Source organism: Marmota monax, unplaced genomic scaffold (assembly GCF_021218885.2).
Source record: "Marmota monax isolate L192 unplaced genomic scaffold, Marmota_monax_Labrador192_F-V1.1 WCK01_AAM20220418_F8-fsc00051, whole genome shotgun sequence".
NCBI classification, from domain to species: domain Eukaryota; kingdom Metazoa; phylum Chordata; class Mammalia; order Rodentia; family Sciuridae; genus Marmota; species Marmota monax.
This window is the reverse complement of record NW_026695202.1, coordinates 3,225,127-3,245,342: the sequence shown is the minus strand read 5'-3', so window position 1 is coordinate 3,245,342 and position 20,216 is coordinate 3,225,127. Positions and strand designations below refer to the sequence as shown.

Sequence of the window (20,216 nt, the reverse complement as noted above, 5' to 3'; positions counted from 1 at the left end):
ACTTGAGGACCTTCTCCTCTCCTTACCCAACCAGACCTCGGTCACAGCACTCTTCCACGCTGTGCCTGGAGAGTCCCTTCCGGGGCTTCAGGGCACAAAATAGGAAATATTTTTGCTATTTCTTGGGTAATGACCTTAGATTACTCACTGAGTAGCCTGATCCAAGTGTGTGGTTTTCAAATTTGGGCCAGAGAAAAATGCAAATATGTAGGGCTCACGGGCCTTCTAGAGTTACAGAGTCCAAACCCCACTTGAAGTCCGTAAAGATCAGGGGCCTGGTTAATGTCGAGCTGGATGCTCTGTGTCCACGTAAAGCTTCTTGAGGGCTAAGTCTACTGGGTTTGTTCAATGCTCTGTCTGCAGGGCCTATACCTGAACCTAGAATATAGTAGATGCTCAATAAATACTTGTTGGCCATAAAGCAACAGCTGCTTCACCTTCACCACAACCGGCACTGCCAGTTAAAATTTTCTGTTTAAAAAAAGCCTATTCTATCAGGCTGCTAATTTTGGTGAAAAAAAAATTGCTACAATCAGCTCTCTCCTTGGGTTTAAAAAAAAAAAAGTCACATTTCTTTATGGCAAGGGACTTTGGGGTCAATTGCATTGGGTTTGGGATTAGCCCCTTGGGAAGATGCCTCTGAGTGCAATAGTGACCTATTTGTCTCCAGCAGAACTTCAAGAACAGTGGCATCCACACGCATCACAAGGATTGTCACCAGACGACCCCATGAGAGGTTAGTAGGGAGAACATCGTGCCCCCCAATGAGCTGTAGCGAGCAAAGCTGGAACCATAGATTTCTTCAGGGGACCTCGGCGTTCTGCTGCCAAAAAGAAATCTATACGGAGACTGTGTTTAAATAACTATAAATAACATTAATCAGAACTCGTGGAATGCACAAGTCACCATGGAATTCACCAGGACACAAGGAAACCTCTGAGACAGTGTTGCAGTATTCACTTCTGAAAACAAGGACAATCCACCCTCTTCCCCTGCTGAAGACGGCGGTCCCTCCCTTCGAAGGACTTTAAATAATTCTCACCATGCTGCTCGCAGCACGTTCCCCAGAGCAATATTAATTTACAAAATAACCCAATATCCATAGAATTCTTTTGACAAATAAAAATCTTAAATTAAAAAGCATGACTCTCTCCCTCTGCCCGCTCCCCTCCCCGGTGCCCACCCCACCCCACCCCACCCCCACCGCAGCCCCCACCCCCACCGCCCCTCATTCCAATTTCAGGTAGCTTGGCACTGAGTAATTGAACATTAAAAAGTCGAGTTTGTAGACTTCGTAGAGCTGCGTCTGGTGCTCGGAGCTGATGTTCTGGAAGAACTCGGTGGTCATCTCGTCCGTAGTTCGGGTGGACTTGGCGTAGGCGGGGAACTTGAGCGAGCCGCCGACGCCCGCCAGCTGCAGCACGTAGTTGGAGTCCTCCTCCAGGGTCTCGTACTTGCCCACGAGGTCGTAGCGGATGTGGCACGGGTGGCACAGCGAGTGCACCGTCTGCCAGTGCTCGTTGAAGGGCTCCTCGCGCTGCGTGTGCGGGTCGATGAGGTAGGCGACGAACTCCTCGAAGCGCACGTCGTGGCCGCGGCGCAGCGCCTCCTGCGTGGCGTTCCTGCGCTGGCGCCGGATGATCTTGGTGCCGTAGCGCTTGTGGAAGGACGTGTTGTACTTCTGCGTGAACTTGTTGCGGTAGGCGGACACCAGCCTCTCGAAGGGCTCGCGCACGAACAGGAACTTGAGGTAGCTCTTGAGGCGGTGGTTGATCTCGGGGATGCTGTACTGGTTGAGCGTCTTGAGGTTGGCCGCCACGTGCGCCTCGCTGGCCGGGATCTCCATGGGGTCGCTGTACTTGCCGCGGCCCGTCAGGACCATCATGAGCCGCTTCCAGTTGGTGCACGCCACCTTGGGCACGTAGCAGTAGATGAGCTCGTGGTCCTCGTCCACCACCAGGTGCTTCAGGTCGCTGGGGGTCAGCACCCGCCGCTTGCGGCTCAGGGCGCTGTGGGCTCGGCACGTGTCGGTCACCTGGTCCCGCCTCATCTGGTGCAGGACGGCCGTGTTGGAGAGTTCCAGCTGCAGAGGGGACACAAGAGGGGGGACACAGGTCAGGGGGCGTCTGGAACTTTTCCACTTGGCCACGTCCAGACACGCAGCTAGACCTCCCCGGGTGCGGGAAGGGCGTGGGGAGGCCCAACCTGTGTGGTCACAGTCTAGGCAAAGAGCTACGAGTCTCGATAGAGGGACATGTCTGTGCTTGGGACACGTCTGTGCTCCTCTAAATTTCAGGAACAAAGGTTTCTCCCCAAGGACTGTCCAGTCTGTGCCAGTTCTCTGGACTCGGAAACAGGAGACCACCATGCCCTGTGCTCTGCCATCCTGGTCACCAGTACCCAGGGATTCAGGGACCCGCTCGGAAGGATGACACCCTGTTGTAGGCTCGGAGCCATGACACCTCCCCTGCTCTCCAGAGTGTGGGCTAGTCCCTTCCTTTAAACAGAAAAGGAGTTGTTAGTTGTGCTTCAAGTTAGGGACAACACCAGGCTGTGGAATGGCTGCAGGAGCTGCAGGTGACATGGTGTCCTGATTTCTTCCTTGTCCCAAGAAGACTCCGCACCATACACGGGTCTGCTGACCTCCAAGCTGCTTTTCCAGCCTTATTCCTACCCCTGCCCTTCATCCCCGAAAGGCACTCCTGGGAAACCCGGGACCCACTTCCCCCTTTGTCCCAAGGATTCCCGGGCTGGTCCAGGGGGGTTAACAGGTGTGTATTCTTTTATGAAAGGAGAAAAAAGAAACCTAAGAGAGAAGGTCGGGAATCTCAAAGATCAATCTTGCCAGCTCTATAGTTTTGCCACAGGTCAGTCCCAGGTCACTGAATTCAATTAATATTTATTTTGAATAGAGAAACTCTGACCTTTGCAATTCCTGACTTGGAAGCAGATGTATCCATCACGGTAAGAGGAGCACTCATGGGCGACCTGGGCTGGTAAGCAATGCCATTAAGAAGAAAAAGGTCCTTCAAGGAAATGGAAAGAGCACGAGGAAAACAGGGCCCATCGATTTTGCCGTTTGAGTTGCTCAGGATAATTTTGAAGGCAATGAAATTCCTAAGATGAGCGGAAGAGTGAGGGGGTCCCCTCCCCCTTTTCTAGATCCCCAGGGAGGCTGTGCTTCAGCATCCTGGCCACAGAGGAGGGAACATGGACCCCAGACATTGGAGTCACTTTCCCTCCAATCCCTCCAATGGCAGAAGTGGAAAATAATTCAATGGGGCTTTGAAATGTGGCATTTGTGGGTTTTTTCTCTTCCACAGCAGAGAAGGAGGCGAGGAGACCAGCTGCCACAGCCAGGTCACATGACCTCCCTCAGGGCGCCTGGGGCCAGAGAGCTTCTCAAAGCTGAGCCACGTCCAGAGGAAACTCACCTGTGTTCAAGTCTTTAAAAACATGTTTTAATGCTTTTTAGTTTTCAAACAATTTCAGAATAGTGTTGACTGGATTGATTAAAAATACGTCATCACTAAACTATGCACAAATATAAGACCAGGTATCCAGCTCCAAGACCAAAACAAAAGCAGACACTCAGATGAATACCTCAGCACAGTGGGGGGTATTTTATGGGAACTGAGGTCCTGCGGGATCCTGTGGAGCTCTCTGGGGGCTCTGGGCAGGCCCTTCCGAAATCCCTGCTACTGTGCTGCGTGGCCACTAGGGTTCCGGCTTCTCATTCCCACTTACTCCAGCACTCCACAGCTGTGACTCCAGTTGCCTTTTTACTTGGTACAAGTGCACCGTCCACACATTTTGTTCTCCACCCACCTCGAATTAGCTAAAAACAATAAAATGGATCCACCTGGTGCCACCAAACACCATCGGTGAACACGTGTGCCAGGGCATCCCGTGGCAGGACTAGGGTGTCAGGGGGTGAGGCTGATAACCCAGAAATGCTTGAACTTTTTCAAAAGATTGTCATCAAAATAAAAAAACACAAAATTCATAAAATCTTAAACACAACTCCAGATCCCTAGAAATTCTGTGGATTCCTTGAAGCTTGGTTCAGGAATCCTGGATGAAGGGGAGCCCTGGACAGGTCACAGGGAAGACAGGACTCCTCTGCCATCACACCAAGATGGGCAGGACAATCTCCATGTTCCTTCGTGGATAACAACATGTTAGAATTTGTGATGAGGAAGACTGCAATGTCTGAGGCATGTTGCTTCCATGTCCCCTGTCTACAGACCCCTTTTATATACCTGTCAATCAAGGAGCCCACTGAGACATTCCCAGGGACCACAGAGCCTACAAAAGGGCCTTTCCTTCTTTCCACACCTACATCATTCTCTCCTGGGTCAATAATAACTATCGACTGGTTCTCAAGCTTTTGTGTGCATGGAAGTCACATAAAGCAGTTTGCTGGATTCCATTCCCAGAACTGATGAGTCAGCAGGTTGGGGACAGGACCTGAGAATCTGCATTTCCAGCAGGTTCCCAGCGTGTGAGTCTGCTAGGGCAGCTGGACCCCAGATTGGAGGGTTTAAACAACAGAAGGCATTTTCCCACAGTTTCAGAGGCTGAAGTCCAAGATCAAGGTGCTGGGGAGGGCTGGTGTTCCGGGGACTCCCTCCTTGGCTCAAGCACACCCTCCCTTGCCTCACATCCTTCCTGCCTCTTCACACACTCTCCCTTGATCAGGCCCCACCGGGGTCTCCTCTTTTTCTAAGGATTAGACTGCTGTCTGGACATTTTGTTTTTATACGATCACCTCTTCAAAGACACCATCTCCAACCACAGTCGCATTCTGAGGGACTTTGGGGTTGAGAATTTGACATGAACTTGGGGCAAGGGGACCCAGTTCAACCCCTAACCCCAGGTGGTGCTGGTGCTGATGGTCCGGTCACCACACTTTGAGAACCACACTTCTACTCTGTGGAAATGTCTGTAATCTACCATCTCTCTCCAGTTCACAGCTCTTGTTAATCACAGCGCTCAGCATCCAGGTTCACCATCTGCTGCTGGGAGGCTCCTAGACGTTCCCCAGCCCCAGTCTCCAGCTCCGTTCATGCCCCTCTGATCTCCCCGAAGTACCCATTAGGTCAGGGGAGGCTGATTCTCGGAAACCGTGGACATGGCTCCTGGCTCTGGGCTGTGTCCTGTGATCTCCTTGCAATGTCTATTTTTAATTTGGACATTTAAAAAAGGCAACTATAATTACTTTAAGTACCAAATATAGAGGTTGTTGGACAAAGCCTTTAAAATTTTACTACCGTTTCATCTTAAAAGGAAGAGGAGCTGGTTTCCCTTAAGTTAAAACATCTCCTGTGATGTCTGCAACCTCCCTCAGATGCGAGACCCACGCACAAGGAAGAACCATTGCTCATCTCAATGCTTGGGTAGGGGACATGCAGGGAAATGGAAATCCAGAGAAACAGGTAACTCTGGAAGCTTCCAGTGACTGGGACTGTCCGAATCTGCCTTTCACGAGTATTAGCTCAGGCGTAGCCTCAGCTTCTGTGTTTGAAAAAATCGGAATATTTCTGATGCATTCTTTTGTCTTTCATTGCAGAACTGGGGGAAGGGACAGAACCCGTTGAGCTGATTTGCTCGGAGTCTACTACATTTCCTTCTGGTCCAGCAATTCTTAAACTCAGGGAGAGGGCTGGTCACCAGGACTTACTGTGGAAACCACAGCTATAGCAAGAGAGGGGCACACCTTTCCACAGCTACCATTTTATTGAGCACCTACTATGTTCCAGCCATTGTTAATCCTCACACTCTGTGAGGCAGGTATCACTCGTATTCCCAACTTAGAGATCTGGAAACTGAGGCGGGCTGGGGGGCCTGCTGGGGATATAGCTCAGTTGGTAGAGTGCTTGCCTGGCACGCGCAAGGCCCTGGGTTCAATCCCCAACAAAACAAACAAACAAACAAACCAAAAAACTGAGGCTGGGGTTCTAATCTAGGCAGACTGCACTCAGAGATCCTGCCTGAGGAGGTCTCCAGACCCAGCTGGGAGTTCCCATCTCACTGGGCTGGGATTGCCTGAGGGCCACCGCCTGCAGCCTCTCCCAGTCACTCCAGGATGGGAAGGACTGCCCCTGCTGGAGCCCCGATGCCCCAAAGCCAGCTGCCCCTGCTCAGCTAAAGGACCCCAGAGCCAACTACAAAACAGCCAGGTGGAACCAGCTAGGCACTGGCCACCCCCAAATGCATCCAGAAAAACTCAGGGTCAGGGTGGCCATTAAGAGGAACCTCTGGTTGGCTGGGGAGGCCCACACCTGTTAATCCCTGTGACTTAGGAGGCTGAGGCAGGAGGACCACAAGTTCAAAGTCAGCCTCAGCAACTTATCGAGGCCCTAAGCAACTCAGAGACCCTGTGTCTAAATACAATATTTAAAAAGGGCTGGGGATGTGGCTCAGTGATTAAGCGCTCCTGGGTTCAATCTCTGGTACACCCCCCCCAAAAAAGAGAAACCTCTGGGGCCTCAGCTCTCCCCATCCCCTTCCCTGACCTCAGCACCCACCTGCTTCTGACCCACTTATCACAACTGACTTATTTTGCTGGCCTCTCCCTTCTGGATCTTGAAGAGGGCAGAGGGCAGATTTTTTTTTTTTTTTAATTGGTGGTGGTGGGAATGGAACCAGGGCCCCCTGTAGGCCAAGCACGTATCTACCACGGAGTCACACCCCGAGCTCTGGAGCAGACACTTTTCATTTTGGGGGCTCACTGTTGTATTCCCAGTGCCTGGCACGTAACAGACACTCTGAGATTCATCAAGGGAATGAAGGAAGGATCCAGTGCGGGGTGGCAGGCGTTGTGCAGGGTCCGCGGCTGTGAGGCTGCTGGCTCTGGTGCCTACCCCTGCCCCCTGCCCCCTGCCCTCTGCGGGCCTGGCACCCCGCCTGCAGCTGCGGCTTCAGGGCTCCGCACCAGCCCAGAGGTGGAGGCCGACGAGCAGCGGGGCTCCTGGGACTCCTCAGGGTTGTTAAGGCCAGCGCTGAGCCCCGGGTGACTGCGGCAGCCCTGGAGGAGGGGAGGACCCTGGCACTGCCCACCATCTGGGGAGGCCAGGAGGAAGGAGGAAGGGAACCAAATGCTGGTCAGGGGCCCCCAGCGCTGCCCACAAGGGCGTGTGGCACGGGGCTCCCTTCCGGCCGGCCAGGTGCAGCTGGAAGGGCCTGATTCACATCTCAGAGCCTCTGTTTGGGCTTCCGGAGGCCTGGGCAGGGTGCGGGAGGGGCGTTGGAACAGGAATGGGGCCGCTGCCAAGCTGGACTGGCTTCGGATGAATGGTGGCCTGCAACAGGGACAATGGCGGGGAAGGGACGCTGCTTGCTCGGGGTGGGGTGGGGGGGGCGGCTGGATTTCCTGGGAAATCTGAAGGCAGCGGGGCAGGCGGGCGGTGCACCTGCCGGCCAGCTCTGGGCTCTGGGAAGTCACCGCTGGTGGAGAGGGAGGAGGGCTTCCCCTCCCCCATGGAGATGGCCTCCCTGAGGGTGACACTCTGGGAAGAGGGGCCCTCCAGGTTCTCCTGGAGCTTCACCCCTTGAACCAGCTGGCTTTGAAGGCTCTGCGCTTGACCCTCTTCCCAGACTCTCTTTCCAGCCTATTCTACCGGTGTTTTGCCTGAGTCACTCGACTTCTCTCCGGCCTTAGTTTCCCCGTCTGTAAACTGGGCACAGTAAGAGTGGTACTCCTCAGGGTTGTTTTAGGACTGAGAACCCACAGGGAAGGCACTTAGCACAGTACCCGGGACACTTCGAGTGCTCAGGAAGTAGTAACTGTCATAAACCTCACAGCGGGTCATTTTGTCAGTGGCTGGCAGGACAGCCAGCTGGTCCCTCTGCCTTCTGTAGGTAAGAAACACAGCGGGCTGGGGGGACACTGTGGATGCTCAGATGCCACCTGCGCAGGTCAGCTGGGGCGGGGGGACAAGGTGCACAGCCTGGACCGCGGCCTGCTAGTGGTCCCGCGACTGCGATCGTGGGGCTGGTGGCCTCTGTCCCGCTCTGAGGACTGCTGACTTAGCCCTGCGTTTTACCCGAGCAGGCTCTGCGGTCAACGTCACATACATTTGTCATCCTACAAAACGCCTGGTTCACGGAGATTCAGTGTCTTGCTGACGGAGGAGCCAGACAGATGTGATGGCAGGCCCTTGATGGGCAGCTGTTAAGGAGATGGAGGTCTAAGGAGCAGGGCTGCAGCCAGTAGAGATGAGCCACGGGACGGCGAGGCATGATGGGATTTAGGAGTGAGTGGGCTACGGGGTGAGAGATACCCCAAAAGGCTGATTTATTTCTTAATAAAGGAGCAAGTTTCAATGATACCCCATTTCCCCACTGTCCTAAAGGGACATGGGAGCCATTCTCTGGGGCTCTCATTTTTGCGTGGTGTCTATTCCTGGTGAGGGGACGGGAGCCTTTTGCAGAGAGGAGAGGAGGTACCAGCTCTGAAGTTGGGGCTCTAAAGCCTCACGTTTCTGGAACCCCTCTTCTCCACCCTTGGCAATCGCAACAACCTGGGGCCCAAGGGCCATCTCCCCACCATCACCCAGGCCCCTTTATCTCAGGCTCTCTGAGACGCCAGTCACCATCAACAGTGTGAGTTCAGCTCACTTCCAGCCTCTGAGGCTGCTGGGGTGGGGGCCGGCATCTTATGGGTTCCAGAAAAAGGTACCCAATACCGGCAGGATTCACAGGGCAGTTAGCTCTGTGCCTACACATTAATGTCTTTAGTACTAAGACTTGTCTGTCCACTCACGGCCTTTTTCCTTTTTCAAGGACGGCCCGTGTACAGTCCCAATGGCAACGTGGCAGAAGGCCACCAACCACGGAGTGCTACAGGGACGAGCCCAACGGAATTCACCAGCTGCTCACCGAGGAGCTGAGCATCTGATTCTTAAGGCCAGGCTGAGGACCTCCGGACGCACACACAGCACAGGCGGGGTCACAGACGTTGACCTGGGGCCCAGAAGGGGATAAGACACCACGAGTTCAGGACATTCGAGGCGTGAAGACCCCTCTGCTTGTATGGCCTAGAACGCGGAGCTTCAAGGTTGGAAATGCCTTTGCCACCACCCATCCCCAGCCTGCTTCTTCAGATGGCCAGCTGAGGCCCTGAGACGGGCACTCGCCCACTTGTGCCTGGGAGCCACAGGGCTAGGACTGGAGCCCGGGGCTTCTGCCTTTGTGTGGGTGCAGCTGCGAGGTACAGAGGGAGGAGGGGTCTTCTTGCTCCGTCTCCCCAGCAGGCCTAGCAGTGGGGTAGGGATGAGTCCTCGGACAGAGAGAGCGAGGGCAGGCCAGCCTGGGACCTGCTCCAGTGTCACTACAGAGCCATCAATGTGGTGGTGCCAGGACAGGCCGTGTGCTGGAAAGGACACCCTGGCCACCTCCCCAACCAAGAGGAGCACTGTGACTCCATACACGAGGAGCCAGTCGGTGGGAATTCTGAATCCAAGCAGGAGCAAGTGACCTAGTTTATCATCCAGAATAAGGAACAAGGGCAAGGCTCCCCTGCGCTGGCCCAATTTGGGGCGCTCCTCCCGGTCTCTACGCCCTGTCTTAGGAAAAGTGGTGGCTTCCCCGCCACTGGGCACAGAGAGAAGGCCACCCAAGGAGGGGACAGGGTGGGGCACAGAGTGCAGACCGGAGGCAAGGGAGCAGGGGACAGGTAGGACACCGTGGCTGGCCCTGCCTGGGCTGTACCCAGAGTGACAGGAACAGGCTGGACAGCAGGGACAGGGAGGTGCGGCCCCCTCCCCCATCAGGCTTCCAGAAAGGAAGCTTCGCAGACATAATTGCCCTGCGGGGGCGGGGGCGGGGGCGGCGCGGGGGCCTTTATTTATACACTAAGTGGTGCTTCAGAGCGGTGGCAGCGAACAGAGGGGTTCAGACGAGCAAGTGGGGTCAAGGCAGGCGGCGGCTGAGGGCATGGCCAATTGTCATGAATGAATGCACTTCCAGTGCCAACTAGAGCCTCCTGGGGAGACCCCCAGTTCCAGGGAACAAGAGCACCTGGGGGCAGTGGGGACAGGCCGCCACAGCCTTCCCAGGGGAGCTGGCCTTGGGCCTCCCCATGGCTCTTGTCACCTCCTGCCTGTCCCTCCAAGCAAAGCCACAAGGGGGTGGAGGGGGGCTTTGTCTATTTGTTTTCTTCTGAAAAAACAAAAATCTAAAAAAAACCCCCAAAATCTACTGCTCCCCAAGAAATGGCCGGTGTTCCTACTCAGGTCTGCTGCCCTGAGGGAGGCACCCGGCAGAGGGACTGCAGGAGGTTGGGAGAGAAACAGAATGAGCTGGAAAATTCTAGGCCAATGGGTCATTCATTAACAAGCCAGACCAAGAGCCTGACCAGTGCCACCCCACCCTGCCCTCAACAGATGCACCTGCAGGTGACAGGCTGGTGGGTGGCTCAGACCTGTGGGGACAAGCACGGCTTCTAGGTCCGAAGACCCTCTGACAGTGACCGTTAGACCCAACTCAGGAGAGATGCCCTGGTGAACTCCCGTTTCTGAAGTTACGGAATCAGAATTTCCCGTGAGTACTTGCTCAGGCAGGACATTCCATAGAGACGGCCGAGGCTGGGGAAGGGCAGTGAGGGTAATGGTTGGTCAGGAAGATGGGGCCGATCCAAGAGGAAATAAGACGCTAACACTCCAGGGCGCTTCCCCTTCCCCTCCTGTTGCACGGTCACCTGCCTCCAGGGAACCAGCTCCTCCCTCGGGTCCCTCCACCTTCTGGTGGGGTAGGCAGGATGGGAGGAGAGGGCATGACAACAAAGGGACCTGAGACCTGAGAAGGGGCAGGACAGCCCCCTCCCGGGGCCCCCACTTGGACCCCCTCCTCTGCGGAGGACTCTCTCTGTTCTGTCCTTCCAATAAAAGGTTGTGCCCTCGCCCTGGTATTTCTGGGGTGATCCATCTCAACATGGGGGAACAGGACCTGGAACACGGTGTCACCTGTGTATGTCACAGGACGAGTCTTGCCCTCTTGTCTTCTCAAGGCCCAGTGTCCTCCTGAGGGCCCATGACAAGGACCCTCACGGCCCAGGGAGGCGCCCCCCCACTCTGCTCTCCTAAGTCAGATTTCGGGGTGGTGGCACAGGGTTTCTAGCGAAGCCTACATCTCTGAGGTCCCGTCGTCCTTCCTTCCTGTGGTCCTGGGGACGAACCCAGGTCTTACACTCGCGGGGCCAGTGCTGACCACTGCTTTTTATATTTTCTTTGGGGACAGTGTCTTCGCTAAGCTGCCCAGGCTGGCCTCAAGCTCGTGATCCTCCTGCCCCTCTCTGGACCCTTGTCCTTCATGGACACGTGGCTGGAATTCAAAATCAAACCAGCTGCTCCCGGGGCTCTTCAGCCACAGGTGAGGCACCCAGATGTCCCCTGGGCTCCCGAGATGCCCTCGGGGTGGGCCCAGCCCCCGGCCCACCCTGCGGCTCTGAAACTACAGCTGAATCCGCCTGCGGCGCTCTTCACCCTGGGCCAGAATCCAGAAGGGCCAGGCATTTTCTCGGAACTTCTAACCAGAAACATCTGGAAATACATGGGACTAAGCTGGAAGCCACAGGGAGTCTCCAGCGCAGCCTGGCCAGGCACCGTTGTGCCCGCCTGGGGCTCCCGGCCTCTTTCCCAGCATCCTCCCCTTGGAGATGAACCTCCTTTCTCTGTCCCTCTCCTCCTCTCCTCTGCTCCCTCCCTGCCTTCTCGCTCCCACTGGACATGCCACGTCCTCTCCTTCTCAGGGCAGCCGAACTCCTGCCACCCTCTAGGGCCCAGGAAGGACCAGGGAGGCAGGGAGCACGGGGGCAGGAGCGTGTCCTCACTTCCTGGGGTCTTCACCCTAGAGCGCCCTGCAGGGACCTCGATGGAAGATGCCGGAAGGTGTCACTGCCTCTTCCTGTGTCCCGTCTCGGGGAGCGGTCTGCCCAGGTGCTGTGCCGAGCACTGGGCCATCCCCTCCCCACCCTGGCCACCGTGGTACCAGATGTGTCATCTCTAGGCTGGGTGGTGGCTGACAAGCTGGGTCCCCTGCAGACCAGGTGCCTCCCGTCACATCTCTGACCCCGTTCTTCCTGAGCTCCAGACCCTCATCGGGCTCCACCTGTAGCCCTGTGCCCTGCAGGCCTGCCTGGCGGGGCGCTGACCCTGGCTGCTTCTGAAGTGGGGTGCTCTCTCACACCTTAGGGGCCCAGGCGGGCGAGTCCTCTGCCCTGGTCTCCCCCTCAGGTGTCTCCATGCCGACCCCCTTTCTTACCAACGGCTGTGGGCACCCGCCCTCACCTCACCTCCTCGGAAAGGACTCTCTGGTGGCCCAGCCCTGTCCCCGGCTCCCATCAGCCAGTTGCTTCCTCCCTGGGAAGCTGCAAGATATGGTGACTGTCACACCCCCTGCTAGCCTGACCGTGCAGGGCCCAGCACCGCATGCTGCGTGCCCAGCAGGGCTCTAAGCTCTTATCACCTGCCAACACCCAGCTCCCACCCAGCCCTGAGAGGCAGACACTGGCCGCTGCACATGAGGAACTGGGGCCCCGAGGGAGGAGTTGGAGCCTCAGAGCCAGCAGGTGTGGGGCTGGGCTGGGCTCAGTGTGGAGCCCTCGCCTCCCACGTGTGAGGCACTGAGTTCGGATCTCAGCATATACATAAATGAATAAAACAGAGGTCCATCAACAACTAATAAATAACAACAATAATAATGAAGCTAGCAGGTGGGGAGCAGGAATAGACCCAGGCCCGGACTCCACAGCCCACTGTCTTCCTTCTACATACCACAGCCACCTGTTTACCTGTCTAGCCCCTGTCTCAGCTCCCTGGGGGCTGCCGCTGTACGGAGCTCACCCGGTATCTCCACCTCCAGCAACAGGACTGCCCCAGAGTAGGAGGCCATAGTTTGCAGGACACAAGCGCTCCTGGCAACCGCGTGGCCTGCCCTGATCAGGCCACGCACTGCCAAGTGAGAGCGCAGAGCTGACACAGAATCGCTGTGTCACTTATTAGACACGTAACCTTTCTGCCAGAGCACCCCAAAACCTCCCCCGTGGAGGTCATGACTCCACCTCGGATCACCTCGCTCTGTCCCTCGCTTTGACTCTGCCCTGAAGCTTTCCCAGGAGGCGGGGAGCCTGGCCTTGCGCGTCCTTCTCACCACAGGCCACACAACTAGGCACCTAGGGGAAGGCAGCAGGGGTCTGCAGAGTGAGCCAGGGGTGGTGGCCTGAGGCCCTGCCCTTGCCCCTGGCCGAGTAGGAAATATGGGACTGGAGAATCGCAACCCACCCACCCATTTCCACCCGTGACAAGATGCAGAGCTAAAATCGGGAGGGACAGCAGGTGCTCCGGTTCTCCTCTTGAGTTCTAATCCTGCCCTCCCTCGTTTGCTGTGTGACCTTAAGACAAGGCAACCTCTCTGTGTCTCTGTTTCTACATCTCTAAGATGGGCCTAGGCGAGATCTAAATGAAGGCCATCTACCCAGGGCCTGGAACTGCTGGCCCTTCAGAGGGGACACTGTTCTGAGAGCAGAACCCACGTCAGACCCTGACACGACCACGCTCTTCCTTTCAGATTCTGGGACTGGGATTTCCTCAAGCAGCTCCAAATCTCCAACTACCTTGAAACAAAACTTTAAAACAATAAAACAGCAAGACGAGTCCACAAGCGCAAGAAGCCGTCGGCTGGGCCTGAACAGGTTTCTTCCTGGGCTTCTTCCACCAGCAGCGCCCACCAGGGTCCCTGGGCCACCAGATCGGCCGGCAGGAGCTGTGGCCTTGGAGCCATTGGCTCAGGACTGCTGGTGCTGGGAGCACCCAATGCGCCCTCCAGAGCATGGGCCCCCATTCCAGGACAGCCCCGTGGGGCCTGCCTTCACCAGGGGTGGCTCACAAGGGTGTGGCAGCCACTGTGGCCTCTGACAGAGAGCTCAATCGCCCACCACTCCTGTCTGCAAGCTTCAAACGCAGAGCCCCCTGTCCTCGGAGGCAGGATAGGTAAGACCACTGAACCCACCTGGGTTGGAGTCCTGCCTGTGTGACCTTGGGAAGGTCACTTTACCTCTTCTGTACGGTGGGAGTGGCAGTAGTGCCGACCTCACAGAACCTGTCGAGCCCTCAGAAGGACCCTGAAACATGGCACGTGCTAATGCGACTGCTGTTATTTCCACTAAGTGACCTGGTTCGAGGGGTCAGTCTGCTTGGGGATGCAGGGCTGCATGCCCAGGGACCTGCTGGGTCTAAGGTGTCCCCAGGACCAGGCACGTCCTTGACGTCCACAGCCCGGATGCTACTTCCTCCCACAGTGAGCTCCTGGGCAGCCCCTTCCCCGTTCAGCTGGGGAACCGCGGGCTCTCTGGAGTTCCTTCCCCTGAGGGACCTGGACAAGCCAGGTCCTGCATCGAGCCCAAGTCAAAGCCTGGCTCGTGCCCTGTGTAACTCACTCTTCTAGCCCGAGAGCCGGCAGCAGCACAGCACTGTGGGAAGGGCGCACAGCTGTGGATGTGGGAGTGGAGGTGGGGGTGATCCTAGCTGCGTGACCTTGGACGGGTCTTGGGACAGGTCCGGGCCTCAGTTTCCCCATCTCTAATGGGGCTACTCACACCTACTACTCAAGAGCACACAGGGAGGATTAAATGCAGTCCATGTCAAGTTCAAGGGCCGTCTTTGTGGACTATGTGCCAGGAAATATGTGTTCAAATAATAGATACTTAGTGCCAGTGAGAAAGAAGGATTCTGATCCCTCTGTCCCTGAAAAATAAATCACTGTTTGTTTCACCATCTGGTCCCATAAATGATTAGAAAGCTGGGAAGGAAGAGGCCTAAGAGAGGCTCGAGATCCAGGGCACCGGCAGACGACGTCAGCTGTCCAGAGACAGCAGATGCCCCCGGTCAGACACACAGACAGCTAAGCTCAGGTTCTGACCCCGCCACTTCAGTATGAGGGACTTTTGGACCAGTGCCTCAGGGGGCTGACCACCAAAAGGTGACTATTACCTAGTACTGAGCACAACAGGTAGTCCCACCTGGTACCCCCCCTGGACCCCACGGAGGGTGGGGCTGGAGAGAGGGGTGGGGGACTAGACAGGAAGGAGGTGTGTTTCCAGTGTGATGAAAGGTGGAGTTTGAAAAATTGAATTCCAGTGATTTTGGTTTCCAGGCTGAGGTAGGATAAGAGGCACTAAAAAACAGAAAAGACATAAAAAGGCAGGGCAAGGACTTTGAATTAAAAGTCCACAAACTTTTCCTCTGTTCTGCCCACGCCTCCCCCGTCCAGTTCCACTGAGCATCTCACCATGTGGCCGTCTGCACGTTAGATGGTTCTACACACCCCGGTTCTCATTTCTTCAGTGAGGTTCATAAACTAGACCTCAGGCGGCTGCTGGGGGTCACTCACTGGCCCCGGAATGACTATTCTTACCCATTCCTGCCAGGATGCTGTGTGCTTTAAATGTCCGGATCTCAAACTCTGCAGAACACAAGCATCCAGGGGCACCTGCTTGTCAGAATGCAGATTCCCAGGCTCCGATCGGGCAGCAGCCTCAGGGGCGGGCGCCTTGAACAAATCCTCCCCGTGAATCATCCGCAGAAACCTGGCTTGGACCCTCAGTGCCTGGGTACTGGGCCACCATAACCTCTACGCATACAGGTTTGCCAGGTCCCCTGTCCCCGCTGTCCTGAGCGTCATGACAGCTGATCAGATGGTCAGGCCGGGAGGCCTCAGCACAACTTCACAGAATGAGGACCAGAAAGGTCCAAGAGGAGTGTCACCTGCCCGGGTCGTGGGTCTGTTTCTCCAAAGCTTTTCTTAACCTCTTGGTCTCTTTTTCTCCCGTTTTTCTCTCTTGCTATAACCCTTAAGACCAGTCTAGAAATGAAATGTTAAATACCTGGAGGTAAACAGGAGGAGGAGGAGGGCTGGGGTGTAGCTCAGCAGCAGATGCTTGCCTGGGTCCCACCCCAGCGCTGCCAAAGTAAACAGGAACCCCAAACTAACAAGAACAAACAACCCCAAACCCGTAAGAAGAAACTAAAAGATCCCCCAAGTGTGGAGCTGCCATTAGCCAGAGACCATTATGATTCAGGGACTGGTGTATTCTCCGAGATTTTTCTTAGGCCTTGGCTGGCGTCCTGCTGTTTGGTGGCCACATGACCCGGGCCCAGGATGAGCCAGGGACGGGAGGAAGGCGCTGGCTACCAGCCTGACCCCTGCCTTCCTGCCCCTCTGCACCTGCTGCTCTGGGAAGAGGCTCCTTCTCCTCCCTCCCGCTCCTCCAACATGGAAGCCGGGGGCACTCAGAAGGGCAGGGCAGGTGGGGACCAGCCGGCCTGGGCAGGGACAGTGGTCTCAGGATGATCAAAGCCCGGAGCTCGGGACTTTAAGGATCCCACTGTTTCCTTGAGTCGAAGCAGACGGACAAGAGGACATTGGAGCCCATGAAACCGAAGCCTGTGCTGGCCAGAGGCAGAGCGTTTCAATCAGGTCGGGCTCAGGACTCTGCCTAACCTCAGCCGAGCGGTGGGTGGCCTGGGTCCGAGAGTCCTGGTCCAGCTCCTCAGAGGAGCTCGCAGTGCGTGCAGAACGACCCCCAAGCTTTCGGAAGAGCAGCCTGAAGGCGATCAGCATGATCACTCCAGACGCGGGGGTTGAGAAGACGTGAGGGTGTCCGCGGTTCGTCCACGGGCGTGGGCTGCCTGACTGGCTTTTTTCTTTTTGTCTGACTCCGTCCCAGTTCCTCAGGGGGTTGCCTCCCCAGGAGTCACAGCTTTGGGGAAGGTCTAGGCCCAGCCCCGAGGAGACTGGCAAATCAGTCCTTGTGAATCTGAATAGCGACTGATTACAGCCTCTCACCACTTCTAAAGGAACCACTTAACCAATTAGAGGGCAGCCCAAGGGAGGGAAAGATGCTCCGGAGGAACAGCGGGAGAAACTGTAGCTATTATTATTATCACTGCTATTATTTAAAAGCTTGCTAGGTCTAGAAGCCACGGGCTCTTTCAATCCTGGGTTTAACCCCCACCAACGTTCCAGAAGGCGCAGCTGTGTGCCTGGCCCACTTCCCCCTCCCCTGGGCCTGGCTGACGCCTGACTCACTCATGGAGCTGGGAACACTGCTTGTCTGCCATTTCTGTCCCCATCACTTCAACATCACTGGGGACCTAGTAGATGCTCAATAAATACCTGCTGAATGGCTGATCAGGGCTGGCGAATAAAGCACTTCCTCTTTTAGTTCTGAATGTGGATTCCCCTCGAAACTCGAATGTAAAGCACTGGATGAACTCACTAAGGAGCGAACACCTAGGAGCACCTCCAGTGTGTTGGGCAGCGGACTGACTGGTGCAATCTTGTCACCACCCCTCTACCACCGAGGCGCATCTCCAAGGGGAGGTGAGTCTGCCTCCCTTGAAGGGCAGCTTCACGAGCACGCTCCTGCCCGACCCTCTTGCCAGCTCCTTGGCCCACACCGTCGGGCTCTGAGGAGTGAATTTCAGCTTGGATTATTGTCACTTCAGTCACCTGGGTAGAGGGACACCTTCCCGGCCTGGCTGCCTGCTCTTGGCCAGGTCAACACATCTGATGATCCTCAAAGGGCTGAACAGAGGGAGCCAGGAGATCAAAGCGTCCCTAACTATAGGACCCTAAGGGATCCAAACCCAAATTTGAACTGTCACTATGCACTCCCAGGTACTGGCCACGGGTAGGCATTATTCCTTCCAGAGCGTTCTCATAATGTAATGTCACCATCATGACTACACCATCAAGGAGAGGGGTGGTCAAAGAAATGCCCATTTCCTTCTAGATCCTAGAGACCCACCTGTTCACAAATACGCTGCTAAGACAGCGCAGTGGCCCCCGGAACTGCCCAGAGGGAAAGATCATCGTCTCAACACTAGCAACCACGTGACGCGTCCTCGACTTGCTCCTGATATTCTCCGGTTCCTCCCACCGGCACGTATCTGCCCCACGTCCTGCGCCTTCAGGATCCTACACTCTGCCGGATGGTGGGATTGTTCAGGTGTGCTAAACACAGGTGGTGAGTTCTAAGCACATCCTGTCACCAGGCCAGCCCAGGGAAGACCCAGGTGTCAGGCGATCCTTGGGGATGACACTCTAAATGCACCCTCAGACCCATGGCAGGCCTACACACCCCGTGCACCCCAGCCCAGCCCATCCCGCCCTCCTGCCACGCTGGGTCCTTCCGGAGGCCCCATCCTGGAGCATTCCTTTGTCTGGGGGGACAGACAGAAGGGCAGATGTGGCCACCCCCATGGGGATGCTGCTTTGGTGGAAAGGGTTTATTTTTAGTCTGCGGTGCCAGGTGCCGTTCCAGCCTCTGGTTTACGCTGCAGCCTTTTAATTAGAAGCCCCTTCACTTTCCACTTCCGCCCACGGCCTGGGTTGTCTCTGGGATCACGCTGGGGGGCAGATCCAGTGTCTGCTTCGAGCTTGGGCCCTGCACCTGGGGGGACGTGTGATGTGGCTTCGCTGGCCAGCGGGGACCACCCCGGAGCCAACTTCTAAGTGATCTGTCATAAAATGAAAGGCCAAAAGTTACCTTTGAACTCTGAAGCTGGACCCAGAGCCAAGGATGAAAGAGTCTCTGGTGACATCTTTTGCTAAGGATTCTAGCTGAGGCCCTCGGAAGCCTCAGCTTGGAACCCACTGCTCTGTCCCTCTCTGTGCAGGAAGGGGCCGGGTATTTGCTGTCTGCCCCAAACTGGCTCCATAATGCCTGGGTTGACAAGGCCCTGTTCTTGCCAATCCTACTTCACTGGCTTCCGGGATGGACACAGAGGGATTGATGCCTAAGGACCAAAGGGCTCCCTGTTGTCCAGCTACCGGTGATCATCCAAGATGGCGGACACAGAGCAGGAGAATCCAGGCACCACTCCTGTTAGTGTCTGCGAACCCTGGAGTCCACCCCCCCTGGTCTTGCTTGAGTCTGGGGAGATGAACCTTCCCATGGAGAATCCACCAAGATGGACCTGAGGCTTCGGCTGCGAGACTCTGCCCACCCACCACCACCATCTCCAAATAAACCCACCCTGTGCTGCTGGAGGGTGACGGGAAATCAAAACTGTAGAAGAGGACCAGGGTTGGAAGCTGGACTCTGCCACACCCCGAAGAACTCACCAAACTTTTCTGAACCCTGAGATTCATTAGTCAAGTGGGGACAATGAATAATACTTCCTCCTGGTGTGAGGACACAGTGGGACGACACGCCCAGGGCCCGAGCCGTCTGAGAACCGACTCGGATGAAATGATACCAGAACTGGGCTCTTGATGTCCACACTATGCCAACAACCTCGGTCCCTAACGCACCCAGGTACTGGGGAGAATGAGACCCCTGGGGTGGCCTGTCACTTAGGTGTGGTAGATCATGCAAAGGAAACACAGAACATCAGTTAAGTTGGGATGTCCCATCATCGTAGCATAAGTATATCCCAAATGCTCTGTGGGATGTACTTACACGACACATTACTTATCGCCTCTCTGAGGTCCACTGAAATGTGACTCGCAATACCTCACCTGGGGCGATACCTTAACTCCTTGTCTCCCTATTTATTAAACAGTCTTGATACTCCCTGAGAATATTGAGGAATCAAAAGACACGTCTGTGGCGACGCTCTGGAACTCATCCAATACCCTCCCAGCCTCTCCTGCGTGAAGGCTGACAGCGACTCTTCAAGGGACCAAACTCTCTTTGTTCCTCGGGCGCTGGCTGTGTTCTCTCTGAAGTGCTCTGAAGCGAGTTCGTCACATCACTCCTTGTCATGGGGACACCGAAACCCGCAAAGGACGTTGCCCCCGCTGCTGTTCTGAGCTCTAGTCACAGGGTGACCTTCGGTGGAGTTGACGTGCATCAGGCCACTCTGTCCTGCTCCCGTCCCAACGCGGAGCGTTGGTATCCCTGTTGCACAGAGGGGAGAGCGAGGCACAGGGCCACACGGTCCGGTACGCCTGCCTGTCCCAGGAGGTGGCACTGGAGGGCAGAGAGACAGGTGGGCACACAGAGGTGCTGGAAGGTTCCGGGTGGCAGTGCTGTTTTGGGGTGGCTCTGAGATGCACCAGGACGCAGCCGAGCAGCTGAGAGCTGAGAGCACGGCCCAGCTCCCGGGGCCCTGAGGTCTGGTGACGGGGACAGAGTGGCCAGGCCCCCGCCCAACCCTCCGCGCTCTGGGCTTGCCCTTCCTTCACACCCCCTCTACCTTAGCGGGATA

At 56.0% G+C, this 20,216-nt stretch overlaps 1 protein-coding gene across 2 annotated transcripts in view; it reads right to left on the bottom strand.

Moving 5' to 3' along the window:
• Positions 1–1,228: 1,228 nt before the first annotated feature.
• The window catches only part of Chst11 (carbohydrate sulfotransferase 11), a 213,150-nt gene continuing 194,162 nt past the window's right edge, over positions 1,229–20,216 (bottom strand). For both annotated transcript variants that reach the window (XM_046429719.2, XM_046429720.2), the window contains exon 3: positions 1,229–2,083. In XM_046429719.2, coding sequence (XP_046285675.1) covers positions 1,229–2,083 — 855 coding nt within the window. The remainder of the gene's footprint in view (positions 2,084–20,216) is intronic.